The sequence below is a fragment of the Octopus sinensis genome, linkage group LG23 (assembly GCF_006345805.1).
Source record: "Octopus sinensis linkage group LG23, ASM634580v1, whole genome shotgun sequence".
Lineage (NCBI taxonomy): Eukaryota > Metazoa > Mollusca > Cephalopoda > Octopoda > Octopodidae > Octopus > Octopus sinensis.
In genome coordinates this window covers 15,073,353-15,092,662 of record NC_043019.1, presented here as the reverse complement: position 1 = coordinate 15,092,662, position 19,310 = coordinate 15,073,353, and the positions used below count along the sequence as shown (strand labels likewise).

The window sequence follows — 19,310 nt, the reverse complement described above, 5'->3', positions numbered from 1 at the left end:
TGACGTATGTCTCCGTATTGACTCTGAAGCCATGTAGGGAGATGAATGAAGACATAATGTTGCCACCACTAGTGATCACTCCAAACACCATGATGTTGACAGGAGGTTTTATTTTTATCACTCTCAGTACATGTTCTCAGATTGACACCCAAACACTCTGAAATTTTCGTATTGGAGCTTCCGGTGCAAATGCCAAACAATACAGTATGTTGTTCACAAATTTTTGGCAGAGAGAATTGTGTCAAGGTGCTGTTTTTTTCTCACAGACAGTGCCCAACTGACCCTACTATACTGTGTAAGTGACAAAATCAAAAACAAACAATGCACATGCACAAAATTAAAAACCTAAAATGGTGATAATTTACTCATCGCACCCTGTTTAACCCTTTCGTTAACAAACCGCCCAAAGCCGCCCGAATTTACCTATTCATATTTAAATGAGAATATCAGAGCAAATCTCTTCAGTACATTCGTGAAAACACGTATTATACTTCGTAAACAGTTCAACTACAGTTTTGTACAATAATCGAAGTGTAATTTTAATTCCGTGAATTTTGGGAGATTTTTTTCCGAAATTTTTTCCTATTGTGTTTTCAAATTTGTAATTCTGAGAAAAAATGGATACGAATTTCATTATATCAAGCAGTGAGTCAGAATTCGAAGGATTTTCTACTGAAGACCTTCATAAATCTAACTCTATGACTGAAAAAAAAGCACATGGTATTTGATAATGAATTTGATGTTTCATTTTCCGAAAGTGAAAACAGTGAATCTGAGATCTCCGATAGCGATAAAGAAAACGAATTGGCACCTGAATGGAGTGAAAATTTAAAAACTGTTTCTTCGGTGATTTTTCTGCAGAACTGGACCAAGCCACAGACTTTCCCAGAAGGGTAGAGCCTTAGGCTATTTCTATTTACTTTTTCGAATGAGCCAATTTGAAATCATTACAGCGAAAACGAACCATTACGCTAAACGTAAACAAAACGAAAGAAAGGATAGTTTGTTATTTCCCACAACCTTAAATGAAATTAAGGCCTATTTTGCCATAAATATTATTATGGGTATCAGAAAGTTACCCAGAATAACAAATTCTATCGTAAAATTTTGTTGTATACCCAATTGAATATTAGCTAATATTTTCTATAGCGATGTTTGAACAAAATTTTAATAATTTTATATTTTGTGGAATTTACCTGTATCTACCTGCAAATAGTGTCACTTTGTGACAAAAATTATAGTATAGAATTGGTTGAGAATATTTCATTAAATTATCTTCCAAAAATCAGATTAATATATCGATAAATAAAAAAGTTATAGTTGTTTAATGAAACCAGACTAAATTTATGATTACGTTAGAAATTAATTGAAACACATAAAGGGTGTAATTTGGTCAGAAATATAGTAACGAAAGGGATATATATATATATCGAGCGTGGTTGTTGCCAGTGTCGCCAGACTGGTTCCTATGCAGGTAGCTCGTAAAAAACACCTTTTGAGCATGGCTGTTGTCAGAACTGCTTCACTGGCCCTCATGCTGGTGGCATGTAAAAGCACTCGCTACACTCTCGGAGTGGTTGGCATTAGGAAGGGCATCCAGCTGTAGAAACTTTGCCAGATCAGATTGTCCTCAGTCAAACCATCCAGCCCATGCCAGCATGGAAAGCAGATGGTAAACGATGATGATGATGATGATGATGATGATGATGATGATGATGATGATGATATATATATGATGGGCTTCTTTCAGTTTTACTCACAAGGTTTTGATTTGAACCTGAGCTATATAGTAAAGGACACTTGCCTAAGATGCCACACAGTGGATTGAACCTGAGACCATGTGGTTAGGAAGCATGCTTCGCAACCACTTATCCATGCTTGTCTCCATATTATATATTAACCTATATCAACTCCAATGGTTGAATTTTCTCTCGGAGTGGTTGGCGTTAGGAAGGGTATCCAGCTGTAGAAAACCCTGCCAGATCAAGACTGGAGCCCGGTGCAACCATCTGGTTTGCCAGACCTCAGTCAAATTGTCCAACCCATGCTAGCATGGAAAGCGGATGTTAAACAATGATGATGATGATGATGATGATAAACCAAAATATGGAGTCATGAAATCTTTGAGTCATATTTGTTTTCTCTTTTGGTATGAAGACTTCAGCACCATCCTGTCTTTTCTTCTATGGCAGCATGGCAGCTGTTTAGTCTTTGGAAGGGTAGTTTTGAGGTGAAGCATATTTGAAACAGAATTCTTGTCATTTGTAGAATGCTTAGAGTTATGTGTTGTAAAAGATAGCCTGCTAAAACTGACTCTGGCACCCTACTTCCGTCAGAAAATGGTAAAGAACAGATGGCGTTGAAATAGAAATCCTTTCGTCTATCAAATAATTGGAACGGAGACAAATGGAAGGAAATAATCTGTTCTAATGTTTTGTGGTGAGAGTTAATAGTTTCCACTTGGTGGAATGGTAAGTGAAGAATTTCACAAATGTTTTTGTGTAAGATCAACAAGTTGTCAGTTTTTTTTCCCTGTGTGTGTGTGTGTGTGCGTGTGTGTTTTGTATGTGCGTGTGTGTTAACAGAGAGAGAGAGAGAGAGAGAGAGAAATAGATAAGCACAGGCATGGGTGTGTGGCTGAAAAGCTTGTATTACAGTCACATGGTTTCCGGTTCAGTCCCTCTGTGCAGCACCTTGGGCAAGTGTCTTCTATAGCCCTGAGATGACCAAAGCCTACGAGTGGATATGGTCGGCAGAAACTGAAAGAAGACCCTGTGTGTGTGTGTTTGTGTGTGTACATATATGTATTTTGGTGTCAAAATTTGGCACAAGACTAGCAGTTTCAGGGGAGGGAGTAAATTGATTACATTGACCCAATTTCCAGCTGGTACTTGATTTATTGATCCCAAATGGATGAAAGGCAAAGTTGACCATGGAATTTCAATTCATAACATAAAGACAGACGAGATCCCTCTAAACCTTTTGCTTGACATGCTAATAGGCTTACAAAGAATAAGTTCTGGGGTCTATTTCTTCAGCTAAAAACCCTTTATGGTGGTGCTCCAGCATGGCTGCAGAGAAATGAATGAAACAAGTAAAAAAAAAATAAAAGAAAATACATAAACTCTTTTGCTTCAAAGACAAACTAAAAGACAGTATGGAGCAATGCAGCCTACCCTTTTCTTCCTGTGTAAACAAAGCATGAGAACGCAGGACCTGGCACCAGTCTTGCTTCTTCTCAGTTCAAAGATTCGAGCTAAGTCGACTCCAGCATTGTGACCAACTTCCTGCAAGCATGAAGGCAGGCTGGCAAAATGCTGCTCCTCTAAATGAAAACCTCACCTGTCGTTGTGGTTTTGCGACACAGAACAAAGCAAGCCTTGGTGTCCACTCCAGGAAACACAAACCAAATGACCCACAAGCACTCAAGCAATCTGAGTCCTCAACACAAAAAGACTTGCAAGGCACCAACAGGCCTCAAGAAGCACATGCGTCTCCATAGAACATGATTACCACTTTGTTTTACTAAATCCTCATTTGTTGTTCATGACAGGAGAATCCATCATATCATCATCATTGTTTAAAATCTGTTTTCCATGCTGGCATGGGTTGGATGGTTTGACTGGGGACTGGCAAGCTAGGAGGCTGCGCCAGGCTCCAATTTGATCTTGCAATGTTTCTACAGCTGGATGCCCTTCCTAATGCCAACCACTCCGAGAGTGTAGTGGGTGCTTTTTACATGCCACCTGCACGGGAGCCAGTTAGGCAGCACTGGCGTCGACCCCATTCAGATGGTGGTTTTTTACGTGTCACTGGCATGGGGACCTGTCAGGTGGCACTGGCATTGGCCACAACTATAATTTCCATTTTTGATTTCAATTTGATTGGGATTCTGATTGAGATTTTGGTTTTGATTTTAGATTTTACTTGACTCAATAGGTCCCCTCAAGCATGGTGTGTCACCCGTTGATTCAAAAGTACTTTTTAAATGGGCTGGTTATGTGACACTGGTATAGACTACGGCTGTGATCTCACTTTACTTGCCGGGTCTTCTCATTCACAGCATATCTCCAGAGGTCTTGGTATCTTGTCATTGCCTCTGTGAGGATCAACATTCGAAGGTTGTGCTTCATCACCTCATCCCATATCTTCCTGGGTCTCCCTCTTCCATGGGTTCCTTCCACTGTTAGGGAGTGACATATTTTCACACAGCACATGACCATACCAGCGCAGTCGTCTCTCTTGCACACCACATCTGATGCTTCTTATGTCCAACATTTCTCATGCTTATATTATAATATATTTATATATATATATATATATATATATTCTAGCAAAAACTGTCTGATGAACGGCAACGAGAAACTCAGAGTAACAGATTTTGTTGAATTTTCTGCTGCTTTAAATAAAGTATATATATATATATATATATATAGATTTGCGAAAAATTTTTTTTTCAGATTTTTCAGATTTTTTTATTTGCTAGGCTATATTCAATTTATCTCCCTCGTTATTAAAATATATATATATATATAATATAATATATTTGTGTGTGTGTGTGTTTGTGTGTGGTGGTGGTGGTGCAGTGTATTTTTTTCTTAATATCATGTGACGACCATAAATGGCCATCACCATCATACCATTGAGAATGTCTGTTTTCAGTCTTTAGTGGGAAAATCTTACCATTCTTGAAAACAGGTGACGGTCGGTTGCAGGAACACTTGTCCGATCTGTGCAAGCATGGAAATGAGGACAGTAAACGATGATGATGGTGATGGTGATGATGATGAAGGGTGTTGTGCTCAGCGCTCGGTGCAGTTTCTGCTGTTCCGTTTTTCTTTTAGAAGTTTCTAGCTGCAATATTTCATCTTCATTACTTTGAATAGCATCATTCATGCTTGGTGATGACAGCATGTCCTCATCATCATCACCATCATCATCATCATCACCATCATCATCATCATCACCATTATTATCATTACCATCATCATCATCACCACCACCATCATCATCACCATCATTATCATCACCATCATCATCATCATCACCATCATTATCATCACCATCATCATCATCACCATCATTATCATTACTATCATCATCATCATCATCATCACCATCATCATCATCATCCTCAATGTTGCTACTATAACTATCACTGCCATTGTCATCATTGCTATCATCATCATCACCATCATTATCATCACCTTCATCATCATCACCATCATTATCATCACCATCATTATCATCATCATTATCATTACCATCATCACCACCTCCACCACCACCATCATCATCATCATCCTCAATGTTGCTACTATAACTATCACTGCTATTGTCATCATTGCCATCATCATCACCATCATCATAGTTGTAATCATTTTCAGCACCACTACCACCAGCATCATCACTGTCATCATCATCATCACCATCATCAATGCAACCACCAACTTCATCGTCATCATCATTGTCATCGCTGCTGTCATCAGGCACCCATGTCTGGTTGCTCGACTGCCTAAAAATAGCCAATTTTCCCCCAAAATCATATCTCATTACCTTTAGTCAGAAAAGGGACACACCGGATAATGTAGCCGTAAAAGGATGAGGGAGATTGTCATGACTGGAGTGCCTTGTGCAACAGATCCACTCAGCATAGGCTGACCTATAGCAATTATCCTCCCCCTCCCCCTCCTCTCCTCCTCCTTGCACACTACATCTGATGCTTCTTATGTCCAACATTTCTCTTAGGTCACTTACACGCTGTCATGTGTGCACACTGACATTACATATATAACATGACATGACATATCATGACATTCATATTTTAAGTGGCGCAATAGAAAATTGTCAAGTGTTAATGTATGAAACTTAAGGTAGTGTCAAAAATCTAAAAAAGTAAGTATTTATCCACCAATGTGGATACATTAGTGATAATCATTGTCACTGATCATCACTAATGTATTTATATATATATGTGTGTGTGTGTATATATGTATATATGTTTGTGTATATATCATCATCATAATTTAATCTCCAACTTCCATGCATGCATGAATATGAGATTATACAAATGGCAAAGAAACAATAAATTATGTAATTAGCTTAATTTCCTTACAGCTGTTTCTGCTATAGGGTGCAATGTTCTCATAGTTGTGTGCTTGTGTATCATCTTATAGCTTCATCAGAACTTCAAAATTGAATAACACACACACACACACACACATGCTCGCACGTACGTATGCACGCTTATGATTTATCTACATTTTTATTGTTATTTTCCAGCAAAAGAGGCGGCGAAGAAAAATTGATGCAAGTATGATAGGTCTACCAACAAATTTCCAACACACGGGACATGTAGGGTCTGGTGAGGTAGGAAATAGGAGCTTTGACATATCTGAGGAAGAAGAAAATAGAAAGCATGTAAGTACATCTGTTGCATTTGGGAATTAAGGGATCCTGATTAAAAATATATATATATATGTATAAGTTCAGTAAAATTTAGATTCAGTTGAATATGGTACTTAAGTTAAAGGCACCCAATTAAATGGAGTCACTTGAAACAATCATACTGCATTACCTCTGGATATCCTTGTTGCTTATTTTAATTATAATCACCCCATATATATATATATATATATGACACCATGATAGATCGTTAGCTCCTACACACATTTTTTTCTCTCCTTGTTTTTTTCTGTGTATCTTTCTGTCGAAGAACATAGGCTCGAAACGTAAAAGACTTTTCCTATTTCTATTCCTGAGCACTATACTAATACATTTGTTTGTTTGTACTCCACCTGCCTTCGTCTTTTGTTTATTTTCGTAAACTTTCCCGTAGCTTGCTAACCAACCACATGGTTCCGGGTTCAGTCCCACTGCATGGCATCTTGGGCAAGTGTCTTCTGCTATAGCCCTGGGCCGACCAATGCCTTGTGAGTGGATTTGGTAGACGGAAACTGAAAGAAGCCTGTCGTATATATGTATATATATATATATATATATATATGTGTGTGTGTGTGTGTGCGTGTTTGTCTGTGTTTGTCCCCCCAACATCGCTTGACAACCGATGCTGGTGTGTTTACGTCCCCGTAACTTAGCGCTTCGGCAAAAAGAGACCGATAAAATAAGTACTAGGCTTACAAAAAATAAGTCCTGGGGTCGATTTGATCGACTAAAGGCGGTGCTCCAGCATGGCCACAGTCACATGACTGAAACAAGTAAAAGAGTAAAGGGTAAAGAGTATATATATATCTATATCTATATATGTTATGTATGTGTGTGTGTGTGTGTGTGTGTGTGTTATGTATATACGTGTATTTATGTGTATATCTATGAGTATATATTATCATTATTAGGACGGCAAGCTGGCAGAACCGTTAGCACACCGGGCGAAATGCTTAGTGGTATTTTGCCTGTTGCTACATTCTGAGTTCAAATTTTGCCAAGGTCGACTTTACCTTTCATCTTTTCAGAATGGTGGGGGGGTCAATAAAATAAGTACCAGTTGAACACTGGGGTCAATGTAATTGATTCATCCCGTCCCCTAAAATTGCTGCCCTTGTGGCAAAATTTGAAACTATTTTTTTTTTTTTTTTTTGTACTTGTTTCAGTCATTTGACTTTTAGAGTGGTGAAAGAGTACAGCAGGGATCACTACCATCCCCTGCCGGAGCCTCGTGGAGCTTTTAGGTGTTTTCGCTCAATAAACACACACAACGCCCGGTCTGGGAATCGAAACCGCGATCCTCCGACCGCAAGTCCGCTGCCCTAACCACTGGGCCATTGCGCCTATTATTATTATTATTATTATTATATTATTATTATTATTATTATTATTATTATCATTATTTTGTTTAGGCATAGTGATACTAATAATCTGGTGTTAGAATTCAGTATACATACATATATAATATATATATATGTATATATATATATATATTAATATATATATATTATATATATATATATATATATATATATATGTATATGCTTCAGAACAAAGGAATGATAAATTAAGCTATACATCTCATAAGCTTACAGCTGTTTCTGCTACAAGATGCAATGCTCTCATCATTGTCAGTTAGTTATGCTTAACGGAATGAATAAAGGAACAACATGGCAGAATCTGTGAGCGTTATTATTTATCCACCATAACCATTCCTTAACTCAACTCTTCCTCATGTGATCTACTTCGTTTTAATTTCCCTCGTTATGTTAGGTAATTAGCTATTGTTTTGTTGTTTTGAAACATAAGTTGATGTTGAAATTCTACCTAGATTGCAAGTGTAATTAATATCACACAACGTCCACATTCTTCACCATCATGCCTTAATTTCTCTGTCTCTGTCTCTGTCTCTCTCTCTGCCATTTCTTCTTCGTTTTTTTTTCCCTCTCTTTCTCCCTTCTTCTCCAACCATTGAACCAATCCTATCTGGCGCTCTTCATGTGAAGACCGATCCTGTTATGATGGCGCTGACACAGCAAAAGCAATTGCGGCCAGCCAGCTGTTATCTCGGTTGGGTCAGCAGTCAACAAATATGTTTCCCTGTCGGAGAACATTCCTCATCCCTGCCCTCCTCCTCCTCCTCTTCTTCTGTTGTTACTCTTCTTCATAGCTGATCAATTGGTCATGTGATCTTTACTGAGGAAATCTTATATTTCTCAGGAAAACATCCATTTTTCTTCTATATTTAGAATTCTACTTACAAAAAAAAAAAAAAAGAAATTCATTCTTTTTTGTTTACAAGCCAACAAGAAAGTTCTTTATGTGTTCCACTTGATCTGCTAATAATAACAACCAATCCTACTTCAGAATTACTCATTATAGACTCAACCATGGCTGTGTGGTTAAGAACCTTGTTTTGCAACCTCATGGTTTCAAGACCATCCTGCTGTGTGGCATCTCAAGCAAGGGTCTTCCACAAGAGTCCTGGGCTGACCAAAGCCTTGAGAGCAAATTTTGTAGATGAAAACTGTGCAGAAGCCTCTTTATATATATATATATATCTTATTATAAAAGGCATATATATATATATACTGGTGTTGGTTTGATTATATCCCCATCACTTAGCAGTTGGGCAAAAGAGACTGACAGAGTAAGTACCAGACTTGAAAATAAGCACTGGTGTCTATTTATTTGTCACTTCAAGGCAGTGCCCCAGTATGGCCACAGTCCAGTCCAGTAGTTGAAACCAGTAAAAAAAGCCCCCCCAAAAATTAGAGCATTTGCTGGTCCCATTCGCTGATCTCAAATGGGAGAAATAATGAGTCTTTGAGAATAATTATTGCACTTATTTGGATAATTAAAGTATCATCGTTAAATAGGAAATTGAAATTTAGACACTCCCAAAATGAATTTGGATAATGTGAAGTTAGGTGGAGAGATTCGTTTAGAATTTCTGAGAGAATAAGGAATTTAGCATTCTTGCCATTTCATTTGGATTATTCTGGTTTTTGTTAGTGAAATATTTTAAGTGTGTGCTGGTGGTGCTGGTGGTTGCTGAGGTGTTAGTTGGCCTTGATCCAATATTGCCCATGGCTTATAGATGTTCCAGCCATGACCATCCTGCTTTATATACATGCATAGTGAAACAGCTCAAACATGTTTTGTCTCTGTCCTTCCTTGTTGCTGTGTAACCACGGGCCTGCTTAGCTCTGATCCAGGAAAATTAATTTCATGGATGATCCATTTGTGACCATCCTGTCCTTTTACATACATAGTGTAAACAGCCCAAACATGCTTTATCTGTGTCCTTCCTTGTTTAACCACAGGTCTGCTTAGCTCTAGTCCAGGAGAATTATCATGGACTGTCACAGACATTTGCACTATCTTGTTATGGCGAGCTAAACCAAAAAAGTGCTCCATCCTGTGAGTGACAAAATATCATTTAATGCACTCAATATAAAGATACGAATTACTAGTTTCTTGCTGTGCAGACACAAGCCTGCCTAGACACATGTCTTCACAGCAAGAAACTACAAGTAGCTTGTATCTTTGTACTGTGTGCATTAAATGATATATATAATCCATGCTAATGGAGCAAATAACTGTAGTTCTTAGAGTCATTTGGCATCTATTTCTAGCATGTAGAACTATCCATTATTATTATCATCTTATTATTATAATTATATTTATATAATTATATATACTTGTATTAATTATTACCTGTATGGTTTGTTACATGCTGGTTACTTGATAAAACCTTATAAAGATTTTATCCATGATTATATACACACACACACATACACACACACACACACACACGTGTACACACACACACGTACATGCATACATGTATGAATTTACTTCAGGCACTCCTCCTACTCTCTTGCTCTCCTTCAATGCCTCTCCCTACTCCCACCTCTCCTATTCATTTTCAATTCCTATCACCTCAGCCAGACAGGTCTACTTCCCCCCCACCTCCATCTGCTCCACTACATCAATAGTAGCAGTGGTGTCGGTGGTAGTGGTGGTAGTAATAGTAGTCGTCATATGACAATGATGATGACCACCACCACCGACGCCGTCCCCACCCCCACCCTCACAAAAGAATGTCTTTAAGGATGGTAAAAGCAATAAATAAACACAGAACATGCTGTCACCTGAGATTTGATTTGCTTTAGGTCTCTTTCAGCACCACCTTGTGTATATATATATATACACACACACACACACACACACACATATTTGTATAAATGAGTAGTATAAGAGGTGACTGCAGAGAATCATGTGGTTATCACAATAAGCTCTTCTTACGGACTCAGCTAACATTCCACATTGTAATGTAATACAAGGAGGTGTAACGTAGAACATCCATGCTACTGAAATACAGAAGAGCCAACCAATGAAATTATTTCTAGAGGAGTATATAAACCATCGAAGTCAGGAGGTATGAGAAGTAAACACACATATATATATATTTATTTTACCATATGACATCTTTAGGATTACAGCTGTTTCGTATAGTATTAATTTCAGGGTGGAAGAAATAATGGTTATATATTTACAAAACAATGCAATTAAAGAAAGCCAGCTCATCAGATCACTGGAACATGGCCTGGTGGTTTGGGTGTTGCACTCAAGATTGCCAGATCGTGTGTTCAGTTCCCAGACTGGGTGGTGTGTTTTGTTCTTGAGCTAAATATTTTATTTCATGTTGCTCTTCTTCTTCTTCTTCTTCTTCTTCTTCTTCTTCTTCTCCTTCTTCTTCTTCTCTTCTTCTTCTTCTTCTTCTTCTTCTTCTTCTTCTTCTTCTTCTTCTTCTTCTTCTTCTTCTTCTTCTTCTTCTTCTTCTGCTGCTGCTGCTGCTGCTGCTGCTGCTATCCCATAATTTTCTAAATAACAATTTCCTGTGTCCTCTGACCCCCATGTTGATAATTTTGGGTTTTTTTTTTTCTCGTTCTTTTCCAGTTAACTTGCATTCAGTACCAGATGTCTTCCAAAGGGGGTTATGGCTCCAGCACGCCGGTCGGCGACTTAGGCCCCCTTTCGACCGTTGAAAATCAGATCCCATTGAAAGAATTACAAAAAGAGAATGTCGAGAACCACACTTAAATATCATGTAAGTTATCTGCAACTTGGTTATTTCTGTAGGGGTGGTCACTGCACAAACTAATTTTGTTGTTTGCTGTCCTTTAGCACCATACAGCAACCCTAACCAAGCAAGGCCACGGTCAAAGACATTCCATCCATGGCCATTCTGTTGTCTAATGTATGTGTGTGTGTGTTTTTTTGTTGTTGTATGAGAGAATAAAGTGTGATTTTTAGATGGAAACTAAAAGAATCTTGTGTGTGTGTGTGTGTATGTGCAGGTGTATGCAGGTACAAGGGTGTGTTGGAAGGTTCCTGGCTTTGATTAAGAGAAAATACAGGAGGGTCAGTTAATTATGATTCTATCGAATGCCTTCCCCTCTTGGATCCACATACTTACTGCAGTGGTCCTTCAGTTTTTCGAAACCCTGTAAAAGAATTCAGAAAGTTCGATGTGCAACCAGGCCTTTCGCAGTACTTTCCAGCACACCTCTGGTCTATATATATCATCATCGTCATCATCATCATCATTGTTGTTAACATCTGCTTTCCATGCTGGCATGGGTTGGCATGAGGACTAGCAAGCCAGAAGGCTGCACCAGGCTCCAATCTGATCTGGCAAAGTTTCTACAGCTGGATGCCATTCCTAATGCTAAACCACTCCGAGAGTATAGTGGGTACTTTTACATGCCACTGGCATGAGGAGCAGTCAGGCGGTTCTGGCAATAACCATGCTCAAAAGGTGTTTTTTATGTGCTACCTGCACTGGAGCCAGTTCAGCGGTACTGGCAACGACCACGCTTGAATGTTGTTTTTCACATGCTTTTTTTTCTATGAAAATCCCTATTTTTTACGATTTTTTTACTGCTGTGTCGCTATTTTTCGGTGTATTTCAACCAGAAAAATGTTCCCTTAAAGAGAATAACTAGGTACATAATGCAAAATTTTTACTTTTCAAAAATTCCAATTCTAAAGGGTTGAAACAAACCCGAGCAACACCAGGCGATACTGCTAGTATATATATATATATGTATATATATATATATATATATATATATATATATATATACATACACGCACACACACACACACACGTGTCTTTGTGTCTCTGTTTGTCCCCAACTACCATTTGACAACTGGTGTTGGTGTGAATGCGTCCCTGTAACTTAGCGGTTTGGCAATGGAGATCCTCCCTCCCCCCAAAAAGGACTGGGGTTGTCTCATTTGACTAAAATTCCTCAAGACAGTACCCCAGCATGGCTGCAGTCTAATGACTGAAACAAATAAAAGGCATATATATATACATATAAAAGAGGCTTTCATAGAGTGCCACACAGTGGGACTGAACCCAGAACCATGTGGTTGGGAAGCAAACTTCTTACCACACAGCTACTCCTGCGCCTGTATGTATGTATGTATCCTTGTGTTTATTTGTTCTCACACCCATCACTTGACAACTGATGTTGGTTTGTTTATGTCCCTGTAACTTTGCAGTCCTGGACTTGAAAAATAAATACTGGATGGGGGTTGATTTGTTCACTCATTTGGCTAAACCCTCTGAGGTGGTGCCCCAGGATGGCCACCGTCCGGCGAATGAAACTAGCGAGAGATAATAAATGCATTCATCTAACTCATACCAGCATGGAAAAAATAGACGTAAAACAAACAACCAACCCAACAACCAAATCGATAAAAGCTTTGTGGCACCCTGAAGATATTGTAGAAGACTCCTCTACCCCTGAGATTGAACCTGGATCCATGTAGTTCGAAAGCAGACCTTTTTGGCACCCAGCTACACATACGACAACATGTGACGGAGAGCATTGTATTTATTGATCTTCGGGTTTTCCATTACATGTGGCCCTCCTTCTCTGCACCTTTTTGCTTACTGTGTCAGTGACCTTCACCACTGACTGACTGATGGAAAGCTTCTTCTCACCATCACATACAAGTTTGTACTGAGTGACAACCATATGTATGCTCTGCCGTTTGACCCATTCCCCATTCACCAGTTGCTGGCTTGTCACATATCTTCCAGTGTCACTTTGACCTCGCTTCGTCCCTCCCTCCTCCTCCTCTCTCTTCTCCCCCTCTCTCATAAAATGGCATGTCTGTACAAATATTACCACTCACTTCTCTCCTACACCTCACCACTACACCTGGCCTTGTCTGTTGTCAATGGTTTGTTAATATTAGCAGTGTTGAAGCTGTCGGTGGTGGTGGTGGTGGTGTTTGAGTCATGGCTACATGGTTAAGAAGTTTGTTCTGTAACAACATAGTTCCTAGGTTCAATCTTGCTGTACGATAGAATAAGTACTAGGATTGCAAAGAATAAAGTCCTGGGGTTGATTTGTTTGACTAAAGGCGGTCATTTGACTGTAGCCATGCTGGGGCACTGCCTTCAAGGGTTTTAGTTGAACAAATCAACCCCAGGATTTATTTTTTAAGCTTAGTACTTATTTATCAGTCTCTTTTGCTGAACTGCTAAGTTACAGGGATGTAAACACACCAACACCAGTTGTCAAGCAGTGATAGAGGGACAAACACAGACACAAAGGCACACACACACATACACATACACATATGATGGGCTTCTTTCAGTTTCCGTTTACTAAATCCACTCAAGGCTTTGGTTGGCCCGAGGCTGTAGTAGAAGGCACTTGCCCAAGGTGCCATTCAGTGGGACTGAACCCAGAACCATGTGGTTGGGAAGCAGGCCTCTTACCACACAGCTGTGTGTGTGTGTTTGTGTTTTATTTTTTCCTTTGGTGGCGTTTTATTTTATATTTTTATTTTATTTTTTCCTAAGGCGGCGAGCTGGCAGAAACGTTAGCGCGCCAGGCGAAAAGCTTAGCGATATTTCGTCTGTCGTTACGTTCTGAGTTCAAATTCTGCCGAGGTCGACTTTGCCTTTCATTCTTTCAGGGTCGATAAATAAAGTACCAGTTTCGCACTGGGGTCGATGTAATCGACTTAATCCCTTTGTCTGTCCTTGTTTGTCCCCTCTATGTTTAGCCCCTTGAGGGCAGTAAAGAAATATTTATTTTTTCCTTTGGAAAGTAAAATCTTATCTCTGAATTTTAAATTGTCTTCTAATAATTTTTTTCTTTCTTTTTTTTGTTTGTTTTTTCCAGAATTTTCTAAAGTGTGCAGCATTTTCTATTTCATCTTTTCACGCAACAAATTCCCAATATGGTACACAGATTTGATTTCAGAATCTGGGATAGAGAAAGAGAGAGAAAGAGAGAGAGAGAGAGAGCACAAATAAATGACCAGCTGCAGCAACTAGAAAATCTTTTCCCTCCATTTCTAAACCAGTCATCCTGCTGATTTACATAAATTAAAACTCTGGACAATGTCTCAAACTTCAAGGAAATCTTCACTATGTGATGTGTCAAAACAAAAAAAATTTTGAGTTGGAAAATGGAGTGCCTGCCAGTTTATCTACGACATACATTGTTGACCTCAAGGGGTTTTGCTTCTAAATTTTTTTTTTTCCCCTTTTTCATCAGTGATACAGTGAGTGATACCAACAATAGACACTGCCGCTGCTCTAACGCAGCCTCCGTGCCAGTGAAATTTGGTTGCTCGTGCTAACAATGCAAGGCCTCTGTAAACGTGGAAGCAACGTGCCATGTTTACAATTTTTTCACCATCTCTACGAAGTTACACTCGCACACATACAAATACACGCATGCAGGTACATTCTCATTATGTGAAATGACTGCCATATGGACAGGGCCCTATAAATGGTAAATTCATTTGTCTCATAGAATATATAAAGAATAAGGACACCATCAATGATGGTGACTTGTACAGAAAATTAAAATGGTTCAGTTTGGCAGCCAATGTACCATCTTCTCTGGTGGTAAAAGTACCACATATGGGTGATATATGTATATATGTATGTATATGTATGTATATGTGTATATATGTATGTATATATATGTATGTATGTATATATACATACATACATGAACTCATGCAAAAGCATTCTACTTGTTGGGTAAATATTACATTCTCAAGATGTGGTACTGTTCTACCATCTTCAGGTGTTGAAGGTACCCTCCTCTAGTGGTGATGTATGTATGTACATATATACATACATATACACTCATACACATATATATACATACACACACACACACACACATATATATACATACATACATACATATACATGTACACACACACACGCACGCACATACACATACATTTATATCACCATCACCTGGTTGTAGATATGCTCTCATCTTGTAGTAAAGGTGCCATTTTTTGCCTCTACTGTGAAAATGCCATCATCTTTCTCTTCATAAAGATTCCAGCATCTGGAGGTGTATATGCAATCGTCTGCTGGTAAAGGTAACATCACCTGGTTGTAATATACTATCACCTGTTGGTAAAGATGTCATCATGTACTGGATTTAAAGCTAACATCTGTCTCTGATTTCTGCTGAGATTTTGTATTTTTAATTCTTTTTGTTTTTTTTTTAACTTCACAAACAACAACAATACAAATGTTCATTTTGTTTTTTGTTTTTTTTTTAACTCAAATAAAATTTTTAAAAAATGGGATTTGAGAAATGACAATGATTGCAGTTAATGAAAGTAGTGGTGGAGGGCTGTGGCACTTCTAAAACACAAAAATAAAAAAAAAAAGAAACAAAAAAGAAACCTTCCCTTTTTTTAAAAAAATAAAAAATCCCTGCTCCTGCCGGAATATATTCTGTTGCACAGATCGTTAGGTAACCCTATTTATCCTTGATAATATGAACCTAAGGACCATTTTTTTTCTACCTTCAACATCTTCACTCTTCAAATTATTTACATTATTTACATTCAACAAATATTTGTCCTCATCTTGTTTGTTGTTAACACAACGTTTCAGCTGATACACCCTCCAGCCTTCATATGCCCGTAGGAATGTGGTGTAGTGGTTAAGAACGCAAGTTACTTACCCCAAGATTTCAAGTTCGATTCCAGGTAGTGACCTGAATAATAATAATAATAATAATAATAATAATAATAATAACAACAACAACAGCATTGAAAAATAACTTAGGAATGAGAACCCAGGTTCGAAATTTCCCAAGACACCTGAAGAAGGCTGGAGGGTATATCAGCAGAAACGTTGTGTTAACAACAAACAAGATGAGGACAAATATCCATCAAATGTAAATAATGTAAATAATGTGCATAATTCTTCATCTCTTAAATATAGAACCGTGTCTTCTCTCTTCCTTCAGCATCTTCTGTTTTTGCAAGGAGTAAAGTCCATGATATAAAAGATATCATTTATAAATCAGTGGCCATTGTTTAAATTCCATCTTCACTTAGTGTCTGTGGCAAGACTTGAAAGTTCATTAAATATTAATATTGCTTCTCGTTAAGGTGCTGAGCTGGCAGAATTGTTTGCGTGCCTGGCAAAATACTTAACGACATTTCGTCCATCTTTACATTGTATGTTCAAAATTCCACTGAGGTTGGCTTTACCTTTCATCCTTTTGGGGTCGATAAAATAAGTACCAGTTGTCTACTGGGGTTGATATATTTGACTTACCCGCTCCTCTGAAATTGCTGGTGTTATGCCAAAACTAGACACCATTATTATTATTACTATTATTAGGCGTTGAGCTTTCAGAATTGTTAGCATGCTGGGTAAAACGCTTAGCAACTTTTCATCCATCTTGACAGTCAAAATTCTGTTGAGGTCAACTTCGCCTTTCATCCTTTTGTGGTTGAGTACTGGGATCGATGTAATTGACCTACTCCCCTCCCCTGAAATTGCTGGCCTTGTGCCAAAATTTGAATCCAATATTGCTTCTGGTTCTAATATATTTCTTTATTGCCCACAAGGGGCTAAACACAGAGGGGACAAACAAGGACAGACAAAAGGATTAAGTCGATTACATTGACCCCAGTTTGAAACTAGTACTTTATTTATCGACCCTGAAAGGATGAAAGGCAAAGTCGACCTCGGCGGAGTTTGAACTCGGAACATAACGACAGACGAAATACTGCTAAACATTTCGCCCGGTGCGCTAACGTGTCTGCCAGCTCGCCGCCCTCTTTTGGTTCTAATAACGTTAACTTGGAAAATGTCTGTTTTCTTCAAAGCCCCTACATGATAAGGCTCTGTGGATTTGGTTTTGGTCTGTTTTTTTTTTCGTGTGATTCAAAAGAGTGACCAGTGGTATATTTGGTCTCCACAGAGCATATCCAGTCCAGATTAATTAATCATTTAGAATGTAAAACGGTCTCAGTTAAGAAAGTCCGCAATTTTGCAACCAGCATTGTTAATTTTTTGCAGAAAATGAAACCCAAGTACAAATTATAACAAAGATGGAGAAATGTCCAGAGATATCTTCTGCTTGTGTTCCTGTTATTGCCCAGACACAACATGCTATAGAACTTAACTGTTTTAACCCTTTCGTTACGAACCCGGCTGATACTGCCTCTGGCTCTGTAGTACAAATATCTTGTTTTCATAAGTTTTGAATTAAAATCTTCCCCCAAATCTTAGTCACAATTTATGTTCCTAACACTAGCTGAATGATAACTAAGTTATTTTACTAAATTCTTTGTTATATTTAAAATTAATTGAAAGAAACACAGATCATCTCAAAATAAATACGGTAACAGAAGAGTTAAAGCAAGCTTTGAAAAGAAGTATCTAAGGTCTGTCTATATTCTTGTTGATCAGTTCACTAGAGAATTCTTTAAACTCAACATTATGGTATTTCATCACATTGGATGGGATTTCTGATTTTGGCATCTCTTCTAGAAACTTTTGTAGACCAATTTTATTAGGGAGAGAGAGAGAGGTCTTTTATGGTTTTTAATGTTGTCCCCAGGTATGGCTTTAAGTTTCCCCTCAGGAATACTGACATAAAATTCATTTCCAATAACTGCAGAGACATGCAAGTAAATGTTAGTCTCAGAATATAATGTAGGGCAAGGCATGCTTGTCCTCTCCTCTATGTCCTCTATCAACAATATTATTAATTAACGGTAGATATTCTGAGTTTGTGTGTAAGTTAGGACATCTTAGAAGTTTTCTAGGTCTCTATTTAACAGTACCATTTTTTTTTTTGGTATTGTTTGAAACCCTTCCTTCATGCTTAAGCAGGTAAAGGTTAGTGACAGGAAGAGCATCTGGCTGTAAAACGATGCCTCCTTATGTTCATCCAATGCATGCTAGCAAGGAAAAATAGATGTAAAATGAACAAACAACATAAACATTATATATATATATCTGTAAGGTGGTTGGTGTTAGGAAGGGCATCCAGCCGTAAAAAACCTTGCTAAATCAGACAGAGAAGGTTAGTGCAGTTTTCTGATTGGCCAGCTCTTGTCAAACCATCCAACCAATGGGAAATGGATGTTAAATGAAGATGATGATGATGATAGTATATATACATAATAGTAATAATATGAGGGAATATTATTCCAAATTTACAGGGAAAAATTCAATTTAGAAATACTAAATCAAATTTCACAAAATATAATATATATATATAAATTAGAAAAAACCCCACCTTTTATCAATTCAATAATGAAAAATTAAATTATACCATTTAGAAAAATTACATATTATAATATGTAATACACACACACACATACATAGAGTTTACTTTTTTCATTTTTTTTCTCTTTTTTTTGCCAGGCTACATACAGAATTTTGAAATATTTTCATTTTTAGTAGATTTGAATTATTTCTTCTCCAGATTTAACATTAAACATTCATTTTAATTTTTTGACCTTTGACCTATTTTCTGGAG

General features: G+C 37.9%; 1 protein-coding gene across 1 annotated transcript in view; it reads left to right on the top strand.

The window, feature by feature from the left end:
* LOC115223437 (CDC42 small effector protein 2-like) overlaps positions 1–16,215 on the top strand; it is a 20,789-nt gene extending 4,574 nt beyond the window's left edge. The window contains exons 2-4 of the mRNA XM_029793991.2: positions 6,283–6,420; positions 11,410–11,560; positions 14,664–16,215. Coding sequence (XP_029649851.1) covers positions 6,283–6,420; positions 11,410–11,553 — 282 coding nt within the window. The 3' untranslated portion in view covers positions 11,554–11,560; positions 14,664–16,215. The remainder of the gene's footprint in view (positions 1–6,282; positions 6,421–11,409; positions 11,561–14,663) is intronic.
* Positions 16,216–19,310: the final 3,095 nt, after the last annotated feature.